The sequence below is a fragment of the Alexandromys fortis genome, unplaced genomic scaffold (assembly GCF_014885135.2).
Source record: "Alexandromys fortis isolate MF-2015 unplaced genomic scaffold, M_Fortis_MF-2015_v1.1 scaffold_1, whole genome shotgun sequence".
Lineage (NCBI taxonomy): Eukaryota > Metazoa > Chordata > Mammalia > Rodentia > Cricetidae > Alexandromys > Alexandromys fortis.
The window spans coordinates 31,270,115-31,285,033 of record NW_026067927.1 but is presented as its reverse complement, the minus strand read 5'-3'; the positions used below and the strand labels follow the sequence as shown (position 1 = coordinate 31,285,033).

At 45.0% G+C, this 14,919-nt stretch overlaps 1 protein-coding gene across 3 annotated transcripts in view; it reads right to left on the bottom strand.

The window, feature by feature from the left end:
* The window catches only part of Spin1 (spindlin 1), a 43,736-nt gene extending 29,170 nt beyond the window's left edge, over positions 1-14,566 (bottom strand). Inside the window, exon 1 of one of the 3 annotated variants that reach the window (XM_050143755.1) lies at positions 14,476-14,566. Coding sequence is in view for 2 of the 3 variants with exons in the window: in XM_050143756.1 (XP_049999713.1) it covers positions 382-544 (163 nt within the window). In the remaining variant the exon portion in view is untranslated. Of the gene's footprint in view, positions 1-381; positions 545-14,475 lie in introns of those variants that run through there. The other 2 variants (XM_050143756.1, XM_050143757.1) reach the window with 2 other exon arrangements.
* Between the last annotated feature and the right edge of the window lie 353 nt (positions 14,567-14,919).

The window sequence follows — 14,919 nt, the reverse complement described above, 5'->3', positions numbered from 1 at the left end:
AAAAATAAAACCTTGATTTTATTCTATTCTTAAACAGAATCTTGAAATTCACTTGTTAATTTTGCCAGTTACCTATAAATTGCTAGGTTATGCAGAAAACAGTATTTAGCATGGTGGTTCCCTTTTCAGGAAATCAAAGCTCTTCCTTCACATGCAGCAAGGTATAAAACACCAGGAATGGAGAAGAACACACTGCCAGGTACTATGTGAAATCGCTGTTCTATGTTCTAAAATGTACACCAGGCCGGGAGGTGGTGGCGCACGCCTTTAATCCCAGCACTCGGGAGGCAGAGGCAGGCGGATCTCTGGGAGTTCGAGGCCAGCCTGGTCTACAAGAGCTAGTTCCNTTGCCCTCTCTCCACCCATGCTGAATCCTGCAGCCTACGATGTTCCGCCGGGGCTGGGACACAGGTTTGCTTGGTCCCACACTGGTCCGATGTTTTTTGTGAGATGTCCTCTTCTTCATCATGTTTACAGATACTCCAGCATGACCTGCATCAGCTCTAGACCGCTGGCCAGGTGTCTTCCCTAATGGGGTCTTCATTCATCTGTATTTATGTGAGCAGCAGAGCTGCTGGACTAGGGTGAAAATCCAGTATTTTCAGATATGAAGCCTCCCACAGATCAGTATTCTTGTTAACCCACCATCCAGGTGTCTCTTTTACAAGTTCAGCAAAAACATGTGGATTCCCAAGCACTCTATAAAATAAGCATCAAGACAAGAAAACTCCAGTGAGCCTCTAAATATGACAGAAAATTAAAGCACAGTTCTCAGGTAAAGGGCACTAATCCCTGAAGAAATGATGTGGTTCCCAGCAAAGGCAACGAGTGTGAAGGGGAAACCTGGGCCAAGTGCAGACCCAGTAGGGAGAAGAGTCTACGCAGAGATGAGAGCTCTTTCCTGTTATAGCCAAAAACACCTTGCTGCTAAGCACCAGGGCAATGAACACCAGGATGTACTAGAGCATAGTCTTTTTCCTGGGGGCAGAGGGAATAGCAATAGGGCAGGTACTCAGAAAGGGCAGATGCAGCTGGGAAAAGGGGGATATAATTTTGCTTCTCTCTTCCTGCTCCTAACCTCTCAGAAAAAGATTCCACAAACCCAAGAGAACTCCCAAAGAAACTTTTCCACCCATACAGATGCTAAATCACTTCACTAAAGTAGTACCATTTATATCAAATTTGGTTCCAGGAACACTACAGTCCAGGTAGTAAAACATTACCATAGACATCACAATCAGTCACTTTTTTAACGGCTATAGAGTCACGCATGATGTTACTGGCTTAGATAACTGCTCCTGTGGCCAGTCTTTTATTTTAGAAGGCTTCTTGTAACTGCTAAATAAACAATTCCAGAGATCTGTGCACCATCACCCCTCTCCCCATTGTTTTACCATCTTTCCCTATTCAGTCTCTAGCTGAGATTACAAGGAGGGTTCATCACAGTCATCCCTTGCCTGGCACCCTTTCTGCTGAGCTTACAGATAAAGCACTAAACGTGAAGGTAAAACATGTAAGTTTTTATGTCAAATTCTCTTGTAACCTGAGCAGCATTCAGCACTGCTAGTCAGCATACCACATGCACTCCAAAGAACTTCCCACTACCCCAAGTGACAGCTGCCCAGAGCCCCTTGTTACTATAACACAGACGCAATGTCATGAGCCCTCCAAGCTCAGTCCTGTCATTGGGTCAACCAATTCCAACGTACCTCTGCGTGAATTTTACCACTAGAGTATTGGTGGCATACAATAAACAAGATATAGTGGCTCCCAACTCTGAAAGCTAACCCCTGGGGCTGGAGAGATGGCTAGGCCCCTAAGAGATCTCGCTTGTGCCAGATTTAGTTCCCAGCAACCACAGAACCCACATTTCCAAGGGATCTGACACCTCTTCTGACCTTGGGCCTCAAGTACACACGTGGTAAACACACAGTAAGGCAAAACACTCACACAAAGCAAATCTTTTTTGCTTATTTGAGACAGTCTTATCTTAAGACAGCCCTGGCTAGATTCAAACTCAGAGACCCAGATGCCTCTGCCTCCCAAGGGCTGGGATTAAAGGCGGGTGCTACCACATCTGGCTAATACTAAATCTTAAAATCAAAATAATAATTTAAAAAAGCTACCCAGACACCACCCATCTTCTGTTTTTATTTACAAAACTTCAAAAACTATGAAAACTGTAACACATACATATTAACACGCTCATTCCTGATATGAAATTTAAGGTTACTAATGTTCTGAAGTGTATGTGTGTCCTCACTAGGAGGTTATGTCTATCTTAGCAACATTTTCAGTTCTATTTCAAGATGAATTTAACAGACCTTTAAGAGAGACTGAGGAGTTGCAAGCATGGAGTCTTCTGCTTTCCCCTGCATGCAGCACAGGTGGGCAGAGGTCTGAGGACAGCCTGGGTGAGAAGCTTCCCCTGCCCTCTTTCAGTCTGTCTCTGTTGTTCTTCACCTACACCTTACCGGTGCTTCCAGGGTTTCTCCTGTCCCCTTCTCTCCATAGGACAGCTGGGATTAGTCTAATACCCATGCTGTATCTGCCTTACATGGCCAGCACTCTTCACCACTGAGTCATTTACCCCAGTTCTACAGGGGACTTTTGGAGCAAAATAATGTGCATAAAGTTCCTAGAAGAAAGTCATACCCACTGCTAACTAGACTGAACTTCATGGATTGTAGAATGAGCTGGAATGCTACAGATCCAATCTTAGCCTATCTTTACAAACCATTACAAACCATTGACCGGTTCGCCTAAGTGCTCGAACATCCTTATGACTATCAGATAAACCTTTCTTGTAATGTATAGAATGTCTTCATATAGCACCTGAAACCTTTAACAGACTCCTCCACTTTGCTGCAGCCTGCCTACCTGATGTTTCCACTAAAATGTCTTGGTTTATAACTTCATTTTGTTCCTAAACTATAAAAATTCCATGAAACCAATTCCATACTGACTTGGAAGAGTGTTTGGAATAGCCTTAATCTCTATACGTAGGCCAGCTGTAAGAATTAACTCATATTCCCTTTGAGGCAAGAGTTGTGTTTAATGTTAATAACAAGGCAGCATGTCTACATTCTTGAGTTAAAACAGTGAATACAGTCTAATCTCATTTGAACTCGTTTAAAACCATCCAAAAACGCAGCTGGCTCCCCAAGATACTGAGTATAGCTGCTGGGCCCTGTTCTTATCTGAAGAGAGCCACTGGGTGCTTTGAAAAGCCAGTTAAAGAAGGGCATTCTGAAAAAGAACTGCTCTTTTGGCGGGAACTCATTTAATTCATTCACATTTTCTAAAGATACAGATCATCTTTAAGTTATTGTATTATGTGGTTAGTTTAGTAAATAAAAACTGAAGGAAGAAGTAAACAAATCGAGTCCTTTCTAGGACAGCAAACACTGTATTTCCTACCCCAGTGCTGTAGGAAACAGTCAACTAGTAGAACTTACTTATAAGCCACTGAAAAAGATGAGGAGGCTGGAGAGATGGCTCAATGGTTAAAAGAACTGTTTGCTCTTCCTGGGTTAAATTCACAGTACCCCTATCAAATACAGCTCACAGTCATCTGTAACTCCAGTTCCTGGTAACCTGACTTCCTCTTCTAGCATCTTCTAGCATGTGGTACAAAGACAAGCAAAACACCCATAAATATATTTAAACACACACAGACACAAAAGAGGAATGGGGAACAATACTGACACAAACAAGGGAAAGGTTACCTGCTAACTCTCCCAACACACACACAAACACACACAGTGGGGTGGAGGTGAGGGGGGCAGACAGAGGCTTTACAGTGGAAACAGGGCCTTCATTTCTGGGAAATAAAACAAATGATTATCCTTTAGTAATGATCCCAAAGTCCACTGTAAGATGCTGAAGCGATTCACAAACCCTGTACTATATGTACTATATGTAGTATGGCAAACACTACTGCATGAGCTTTCCGTGGACTCTGTCATGCCTTTCACACAACATGCTGCACATAACTCACCACTACAATTAAGAATTTTTAAGAAGAAAAGCCAGATAAATTCAAAGTCAGTATTTACATACCGAGAAGAGAAAATGAGACTAAGGAAAATTAAGGTGACTTCCAGGGCAGGCATGGCCATGCTGGGACACAAGAAAGCAGTTTGACCTCCTGGCTTCCAACCTGTCTGGTACCTCTTGCCTCACACAATGAGCAATCTCCCTCAACAGGACAGAGCAAGGGCAAGATCTTTTCTACCATAAGTAACCGTGACCTGTTAGGACGGAAAGGCATTTAGGCAACCCCTGTTTAAGCACAGGAAGAGAAGGTACTTTTGCTTAATAACTGCTTTCCTACTCTGCCCTGAAACTGTGCTCCAAGTCCCATTCCCCTCAGACAGAGGATCCCTTTCTGCACTAGTCCACCAAAATCTGACTTGGAATGCCTTGACAAAGCTATTCCTGCTAGAGACCTGGGCCTTCACCAGCCACCACTGAGTTTATTCTTGCACAATAGATGATGTTTTTAACTATTTTTCAGTTCCCCTAGCCAGTAACATTCGCTCCTGGAGAACTGGTCACAGGACTCAGGAGACAACCTTCCCTCCCAACAACCCGGAAGGAGGAAAATAGTTGACCAGGGTGAGAATTCTTAGTGGTGGAGCTGCAGAAGTGACCCAAGCTCTTGTAAAGAAACCCAAATAAACTCTGGTTCACAAAATCCTTTTCTTTGGTCTGTTGGCACCCTCTTAGCTGGGAGGAATGCATCTTTACATCTAGGAAAAGCTGTGCAATACCATCAACATTCCATTTGCACCATCACATCAGCTAGAACGTCTACCTGGGTTGCAAAGAGTTCTGTTTTTGCAGGCTGATGTGGGAGTGTCATATATCAATCTGTTGATTTCATTGGTTAAGTTATAATAAACCAGCTGCTTGGCCTCATGGCTTGGAACATAGATGGGAGGAGTAAACAGAATAGAATTCTGGGCGGAAGAGGAAGTGAGGTCAGACTCTGCTCTGCTCCCAGAGAGACCCGACAGCTCTGCTGGAGCAGAGACGCCATGCTCAGCTCTCCCGGGTAGACGCGATAGCTCTGCTCTCTAAGGCACACGCGATGAAGATGGATGTAGGCTAGAATCTTCCCGGTAAGCGCACTTTGGGGTGCTTACACACATCATTAGAAATGGGCTAGTCCAGGTGCAAGAATTAGCCTGTAAGGGTTAGAGTTCATGGGCCAAGCAGTTCTTTAAATGAATACAGTTTGTGTGTTGTTATTTCGGGCGTGAGCTAGCCAAGCGGCCGGGGTGTTGGGGATGCAGCCCTGCGGCCGCTCTTATTTCAACAGCAGGCCACACAGGAGCAAGGTCAGAGACAAAAGGAAATGGCATGAACACTGTCAGCAGCTCCCAACAGGCTCCTGCTCTCCCACTTCCCACTCATCTATCTTCTTTCCCAAATGCACCTGTGAGCTTCCAACCTGTCTGCTTCTCTACTGTCTCCTACACTGCCAACTCAACTTGCTGTAACAAACCTCTGGGAGCATACCCCTCACCCACCTACCTATCCTAGTGGTGCTACTTTTGAATGGCTGGCTCCTTACCATGTGATTCTGAAATACTGCAGACCAGAGGCAGGCTCAGAGGCAGGCAGAGTGTTAGGAATATAGGAAGACAACATAGTCAAACTCCAATTTTGCAAAAAATAATAGAAGCTGTAACTGTTTACTTAACCATCACCACACGGTGAATACCTGTACGGTAGACTCCAGCCTTTAAAGTCACAGCCTTGACTTCCTTTACTTTAACCCTAGCTACTGCACTCAAAGTCCAGTGAACTACTAGAAAAGTAATTATGGGGAAACTAAATCTCTGCTTTCATAGAGCACAACCGTTTTGAGAAATTTTATCGAGCAAACACTAATTTTGAAAAGAACCAGGAGTATTTACTTCAGAGAGGCCAAAAACTGCAGAAAACTGCTGGGGGCTGTAATGGGCAAATTAACATCTCCACTCTAACTCATACACAACAACGTGAGGCTTGAGCACAACACCCAAGGGAAGATGAAGAGTTTAAAGAAGGGCATTCCAAAATACCAAGATCCCTGAACTTCTCTTAAGTAAAGAAGATAGCAGGAAAGACACCCAGGCTCCCCGCAGCTTCAACCACTGGAGCAACTGAGGGCGAAAACATACAGTATAAACTCTACACTACTGAAGAGCAAGATAAAATCGTGCCCTATGCTGCTCAGCACAGTCATTACCCCCCTTCTCACTACCTATGCGGCACACTAACCACCCACCCATGAATCACTCGGTAGGTACAGGGCCCTCAGATCTCCTACTGCAGTACCCGAGAACTCATGTTCATATCTTACTTAGAGTACAAATACAGTGATGTTTTCAGTTTGAATATGCCAAAGAAGTCACAGGTACTTCCTTTATCAAAAAGGTAGAAGTTCTAGGCTTAAAGGAGAAGAAAACAGAACAGTATGCCAAAACTGTCAGGTAAGAGTGAATCTTCTGGGCTGGAGAAATGGCTCAGTATCTAAAAGCCAGGACTGCTCTTGCAGACGGCCCAAGTTCAGTTCCCAGCACCAACACAAGGTAGCTCACAACTGATTCTAACTTCATCTTCAAGAGATCTGATGCCCTCTCTCTGGCCTCCATCAGGAACCACACACAATATACTGTCATATCACAAACACATTTCTATGGAAATGAAAATAAATCTTTTTTTTTTTAAATCTTCAGTAGCCAGGCAATAGTGGTCCACACCTTTTATCCCAGCACTTGAGGCAGAGGCAGGTGGATCTCTGTGAGTTTGAGGTCAGTCTGGTCCACAGAGCGAGTTCCAGGACAGCCTGGACTACACACAGAAACTGTCTCAAAAAAACAAGCAAAAGATCTTCAGTGCAATTGTAACAGATTCATGCTAATTTTGCTGCTGAATCTCAAACTGCAAACGTTTGTCACAGTGCAGGGACTTGCGCAGTGAGTGCAGTGCAGAATGAAGCACTAACCCTGTCGATGGAGAAACAAAAACAGCATTTCCAACCTGGCAACACCTCAACTGCTCCAGAAGACTCACCATGGGTCCCTGAATTGCTGACATCAAGCAACCATCTACCATACTCAAAAAAGGAAATAAGAATGCATGTATTTCTATTTTCAAAACTCCAACACCCAAGAAGCAACAGAAACATATTACTGGGGAAGGTGGGACTGATAAAGAAACAATAGAAATGACACTATGACTTCTGAAAATTTTTCTGATTCCTAAATTACATAAATGTTCACAGGGATATGTGACACAGACCCCACCTCCAAAAAGGCAAACAAAAAGACAGCAAGAAAATTAAAGCAAGCAGCAGCAGTGGCCCAGTCTGCAATCCCAGAACTGGAGGAGCTGAGCCAAGAGGGTTACAAGATCCTCTCTCAAAAGACTGACAGTTAAAAACATTACATTAAAACCCTTAAAGCTAAGAAAGTTTAAGCATTTAAATAAACTATCAAGCTAGTAGCACAACTGAAATTTTCTTTTCAAGGCAGTATTGGTGTGTGTGTCTGTGTGTGTGTGTGTGTAGGGGGGGGCTGATTTCTCCTTCTACTGTGAGACGTAGAGATGGAACTCAGGTCGTCAAGTCTGACTGAAGAAGAAGTGCTTTTCAGTACTTCTTACCAGCCAGCTAATATTTTTAAATGGTTTTAAGATTCAGAATATCAACAAATACATCCTATGCAGTTAAGTTTGTAAAGGCATAAAGAACTGTCAGTCAAACATAACCTACTGTTGCTCTACTTACTAATTTTATTTTCAAATGTCTATTATCTGTGTTGTAGAATAATGCAATTGCATTGATGTTGCTAAGACTACACATTTCAATATTAGAGAAAAAAGGATGCATTCAGTGTGAAACCTTAAAAAACTAACCTTGAACTAAAGGATTTCACATAGCATCAAAATGTATACATGTCCCAAGTCAGCCCAATGGAAGTGGGACAGTGGCAGTAGCACTAAGGACATAACAGGCCTAACCTCCACTCCCAACCACAGGAGCTAAAACAACATCCACATTTTGAGTAAAAGTATCAGGAAGCAAAAGCCAAAACAGGTTTTGTCATGGCATGTCAAAGAAAGGCCCAATATAGCCAAGTTGGGATAAACTGTAGAAAAAGAGTAACTATACGATTAAAACACTGGATACATACATACATACATAAATAACAAAAGAAAAAAATCCATCAGTCTACAATAACCTAGAGGTAAGCAACAGCTATTGCATAGCATCATAGTTTCTTCTGTTCCTGTGATAAAATACCCTGACAGAAGAAATTTGAGGGAGAAAGGCTTGTTCTAGGTCAGAGTTCAAAGGTACAAATGCAAATTAAGGTAGCAGGAGCTTAAAGCTGCTGGTTACAAGGCAACTACAATCAGGAAACAAAAAGATGAATTCATCTGCTCTCTGCTCCCTTTCTCCAGTCCAGAATCTCAGTCAGGGGTGGGTCTCTCCCACATCAATTAACTTAATTAAGATAATCTTGCACAAAACACAGGCAACTCAGAAGCCTGTCTCCCAGGTGACAGTAGATCTGTCTTGGTGACAATTCACAGGAACCATCACAAACAGGAAAAAGAGTATTCTTTACCACTTAAGTTAGGACCCAACTCAAGCTACTTGTAGCAATTTCAGCATACAATCTTAACATAAAAACAAAGTGGATCTTGCAAGAATGTAACTACAGGCAAAATGCCAGGTGTGGAGGTGCAAACCTGGGATCAGCACTTGGGAAGTGGTGGTAAAGGGAAAGAAGCTTGAGACCAACCTGGGCTACATGAGAGCCTGTCAAAAAGAGAAAAGAAAAAAAGAAAAAGAAAAAAGACAATTACAATCTTTAAAAAAAAAATCTCAAAGAGTATATTTTTTTAAATAGTTACTAGTCCAACACAAAACCTGATCTTCAGCACTTAGAAAAAATAACCTTTGGTTTTTCCACTTAATCTGCCAAAATGTGGCTAAGGCCCACATAGAATGACATGAGTATGATAAACCCTGACTTCAGTAGGCTTCACCACTTGCCTAAGGTCAACCTACTTCCCACACTGCTCTAGAACTCAAGTCTAGTAGTGGTCCTACATTAACATGGCTTCCTGACATAATGAACACCTGGCAATGCATAGAGGCTTGTTTCTTTAATTCCCACACTTACAAGGCAGAGGCAGGCAGATCTTTGAGTTCTAAGCCCATCTGGTCTATATAGTAAGTCCCTGGTTAGCCAGCACTATAGTGAGACAGTATCTCAAATAATACCAACTACTGTCTACTACAAATATGTAACAACTACATTCATGTGAAATATGGAATTCAACATCTTTTTTTCAAACTTATTCTCATACAAATCAGCCAAATGAAATCAAAGGTGATGATGCATTTCAGTGTCCACTGAAGTTACCATATGCCAGGAATTGTTGCAGGATATTTGATGGCACTGTGAACCCGAGACTATGTTAATAAAATTAAACTCTGGGGGCAGAGTCAGCAACTAGTTGACAGGAATCAGCCAGAGAGGATAGAAGGATGGAGGAACCAGGAATATGGACAGAGAGAACACGGCAAGGAGGAGGGAGAAACTTTAGGGATTTGCTTAAATCTTTCTGGTTTGGAGGACTGGAGAGAAGTTTCTCTTGCTGGGTCTCTGGCAAAAAGGAAGGCCAGTTGACTGCTTCTCAGCCTCTCTGATCTAGTAGGTTTTCACCCCAACATGTGACTCCTGAGTATTGGTAAACAAATGATACAGACTTAATTAAAACCTACATTTGGTGGCTGGTGCTGAGCCAGTGCTAGCGGGACAGGAAATCTCACGAGGCCATGGTCTGAGCAGCCAGGTGCTGACTGCAGACAGTAGTTAAAATATGAATAGATTAAGGTGCAGCCACTAAACTGACAGGAAAACAAGGAATAAACTGTTATGAACTTTGGCCTATTCCTGATAAGGTACTTATGCCTCCTAAGAGTAAAAGGTAACATCTAACTTTTAGCTGAATATGCAAAGCCTGAACAGATGGAAAAATTTCTCCCACTGCAAACTATTAACTCCTACCAATGTCAACTCTCTTTCTGTCCCCACCCACTATTTGGACTTCTTTTCTTTCCTATTTAAATACTCTTAGTCCTGTGTAGCACATCTTTCTCTTCTCAGGTATTTGTGAATGTGTAAGTCCATCACACACACTAAGCATATACACCTTCTTAATAAACTATTAGATTGGGAGCTGGAGAGATTAAGAGCATGGGCTACTGTTCCAGAGAATCTGGGTTCAATTCCCAGCACCCACATGGTAGCTCAGAACTGTCTATAACTCTAATCTAGGGGATCTGACACTCTCACAGACATGTAGGTAAAACGCCAATGTACATAAAATTATTTTTTTTAAAAAATGTTATACTGCAGACACACTTCTTATCATGTACGTAAGTCCTACAGGACTCGTGGAAAGAACCTAATACAATCTATCATTTTTTTTTAAGATTTACTTCTATCTTATATTCATGGGTGTTTTGCCTGTATGTACATATATGTGCAAGCAGTGTCTATGGTGGCCAGAAGAGGGCAGTGGAGTCCCTGAAACTGGAACTACAAACCTCATTGAGCTGCCACATGGGTGCTAGGTACCAAACAGGAGTCCTTTGCAAGAATAGCAAGTGCTTTTAACAGTGAGCCACCTCTCCAGCTCTGACTTAGGAACATTTTAAGTTAGGCACCCAATAAGGACTCAACTTAAACTAGATTCAATATTACAAGAGTATGAAACAAGCTGTTTACTTCCTCATAAAGACAAGGCACTAGTAACTGGCAGAGTGGGGAAGGGAGGGAGAAGGATCAACACTGACTTGTCCAGCTGTGTTTCTGGAACTACACTGGGACAGGCTTCCTCCCAGTCTGCAGCTCAGGAATTGAAGGCTTTCAAGTCTCCACTCCACGTGTTTGACCAGTACTGCAGAGGTGAGTTCAACACAACAGGGGGAAATCCTGACTTCCAGCCACACCACTCCAAAACATGCTTTTCACAACACCAGGCTTCCAAACTGAACAAAGCAGCTAGTTAAAACAGCATCTTGCAGCTTCTCATTTAGAAAGAGGAAAAGAATATACATTTAGCTGAAAATTTGTATTTAAATATTCCTCAGCAAACTGAGATTCTACTAATGGGCATGCAGACATCATTTCCAACCTCTAAATATACCCCACAATAGGTCTATGTTGCCTGAGACTTTAGTGCTCCTGTCTCTTCCATCCCTTAATGTTGGGATTACAGCTGTGTGCCACGCCTGACTCCGTTCATGTATTTCTAACATATAGAAAAAAAATACTGCAAATAATTAATACTGCAGTTAGCTCAGGTATAACTGTGTTAGCTACCCCAAAGGTCAGACTCTACAAAAGAAAACTCTTCCCAAGAGACTGACTTATCAACCGGTAAGGGTAAATTTTGGGATCACCCACAAAACAATAGAGGCACACACACACAACCATATCAATCCCAACACCACCATTCCCAAGTAATGGAAGGCACTACTGCCTGAGATACAGCATAAAGACAGTTAAAAACAAATAAAAAATAATTTTAACAAAGAGACAATGTAGCACGATTAATAAAAACCCAAAGACAGAAACTGGGGTTCAACCTGAAGGTCAGAAAAGCAAAACAGCTAGCCATTGGCTCTTACCTCTACCTCAGTCTGAAATGGTGATCCTGCCTCCAGGAACCTCCAGGAACTCTGCTTGAGTTGTCTCCTCCCATCTTATACTCCTCTCTAGTGCTGAGATTAAAGGCAAGCACCACCATCGCCCAGTTTCTATGGCAAACTAGTGTGGCTTCTGGGACTAAAGGTGTGTGTCACCACTGCCTGGTCTGTAAAGATGATCAGTGCAGGCTATTTTACTCTCTGAACTTCAGGCAAGCTTTATTTATTAAAATACAAATGAAATGTCACTACACCATGGTCTTCAAGCTCAATCTTGCACTAGGCTTCAAAAGACCAGATTACAAATCAAAATGGAGTCACTCCTACTGAAGTTAGCCAAACTGAAACTAAATTATATGTCCTTCAGAAAAATCAGAAAAAAAAAAATTTCCCCTAGCAGGCCCCTGCGCAATGAGGTACCCTCAGTTTTAAAGCTTGGTAAACCCTGTCCTGAAGCGATCTGATGTGGTACTAGTAGGTTCTCTATTGACTTCTCCCGTTTTCCACTTAGCAGAGGAAGTAATTTTAAAAATCCACCAATCCCTTCGTCTTTTGTTTTCAGCCCTTCTGTGTCCCATAAAAGTAAGTTCCAAGCCCACAACGGCAGTATTTTTCAGAGTTCCCCAAATGAAAATGTGAACTGTGACCCTAAGAAAGACAGAGAATGGCAGGCACCTCGAGCACACGCTTCCCCAAGTGTGACTGGCATTCTGTACTGTGGTCTGCTTGGAACCCGTAATTAAGGGCACTATTGAGTCAGTCCCTCTCGACCCACCCACCGGTGGCAAGGGGGAGGAGGCAGGTCAACAACAGGAAAGAAACGACTTCATTCCCTAAACAATCTGCACTACTTCCAGAGAGCTACAGGGTAGTCACTTTGTTCTCCCGGAGGCAGAACCTGGAGTCCACCACGCACAGAGGAATTGCTCTTCCACTGAGCTCTCCCCTCCAGCCTCCTTCCGACTTTTACCCAAAATGGCCTTAAATTTCCCTTCCCTGCCACCAGTCCTTGGAGTTACTCGCCTGCTGTTGCTAGGTCTGGTGAGGGTATCCTAAGTAATCTTGGCACAACCGAGTGTGAAGACTAGATGTGGAGCACAGGACAGCAACCCCACACTACCGTCTTGAGCTATCCCCCATCTCCTTTGAACACCAAAAGTGGAATCAGACAAGGTCTACAAATCAGTTAAAGTATTTTTTAACAATCTTAAGCGGGGCTCAGCGGTTAAGCGCGCACTCACTGGCTCTTCCAAAGGACCCAGGTTTGATTCCCAGCACCCAGATGGCACTCAGCTGTTAACTTCAGTCCCAGGGGATCAGAGCCCTCTACTGGCCTCCCTGGGCACCAGGCATACATGCAGTACACAAAACAAATATGCAGACAAAGCACCCATTCACATATATTTCAAAATCCCTAAGCATAAAAATATGGTCCCTCATGACAGTGCGGCTTGTACTCCCAGCCAAGACAGGATATTGAGTTTAAGTCTTCAGTCTAGAGTACAAGAGACTTCATACAAATTAATTTAGCTTGAAATCCCTTTCGCTTGATCCATTTCATAGGCATTTTAGTAAGATTTTAAGCTAATTTCATTTTACTTATTGTAAGAAACACTACACATTTTTATAACTATATTAGGTAACGTTAACTGTTATCAAACCTATTAATGAACATCCTATAAATCAGACATCGATTTTTTCCGGTGAATGCTAAAGGGATGAAAAAGAAGGCTAAAAACAAGCCTCTTCGCCTCTATCCAAAATTTCACCACCTCAAAAGTATGCTCAGGATATGTAGGTAAAAACGACTAAGATCGGGTTTCATTTTCCACAGCCTAACAAAAGCTACGCAGAAGGCAATTACTCTCCATCAATCCTCTCAGGCTGCAGTTTCTTCCAGAAAATTCCAAGCAAAGTTACTGAGGCATTCGCATTTCGGTACGGATCCCATCTTCCGCACTAGACACATTGAAATCCTTTACACTTAAACGTACCTTGTACGGCTTGTGGACGCACACGATGATAAATAAACCTTTAAAAGCCAGGAGTAAGATTTCAAACAGAATAACCCTTACAAAACCCGAAACCCAATTCGCTGATTATAAAAACCAAATCAATATAAAAACAATTGCGTAAACAAACTTTGTGATGCGCAGGCAACGACGTGGTAGACTGAAGCCATTTCTCAACCCCACACCCCCTCCTCCCGGAAAGGCCCAGAACGTACCAGCCGTGCAGGAAGCCACCAGGGACCGCGACCCCCAGCGCTGCGCAGTACCCGCAACGCGTCGCGCTTCGCCCAGGCGCTGACGGGGAGGCAAACCCAAGGTCACGCGGGCCCCAGCCCTGAGCCCCCCAGGCAGGGCGTCACCAGGGTGACCCGCCGCGGGGGTCCCGCCACGCCCCTCCCCCGCCCGGTTACGCAATGCCGCCGCCCCCGCCCCCCCGTACGGCGCGGAACAAAGCGCGCGGGAAGCGGTCGCCGGGCAGGGGCAGGGACCCCACCAGCGCCATGTTGGCGGGGGCGGCGGGGACCGGGCGGGGGCGACGAACAAAGGAACTCGCGCACGCCCCGGCCCTAGCCCGCCGCGCCCCGGCCCCGCCGAGCCCGGCCGGCAGGGGGCGCTGAGGGGCGCCGCCCGCGGACAATGCGCCCGGGGCCCGCGGGCTGCGCTCACCTGGGTCTGCGCGCCGCAAGGCCCACCCGGTCTCCCCTCACAGTCCTGCGCCAGGCCCCACGCCCGTCTCACCTGCGGGCCGCCGAGGCTGCCCACGGGGCCGCCGTGGCTCGCTTGTGCTCCCCGCCGGCCCAGCCCGAGCCAGACGGCGCCTCCCCACCCCCGCTCCTCGCCGCGGACGCCGCCCGCCCCCCGGCCGCCACGGCGCACGCGCACTGCGCCCGCCGAACTGCGACGGCCGCGCCGCCCCGGCGCCCGGCGCCGCCGGAGATACTGCGCAGGCGCGGGTAGGAGGCGGGGCTTTGCGGTAAGGGCGGGGTCTGGCGCTGCTCACCTGGAGGGTGGGGCGCGCACCCGTGGCCGCCAGGTGCGCGCCGAGAAACCGCGGGCCGCGCGCAGACCCGGTCTCCCTTAGGAGCGCAGCAGGATCAGGGAGGCGTACGGCGAGCCGCCGGTGTCCGGGCGCCGGCATTTGCACTTGCACAGGCGAACGGGTTTCAGGAACTATCCTTCCTC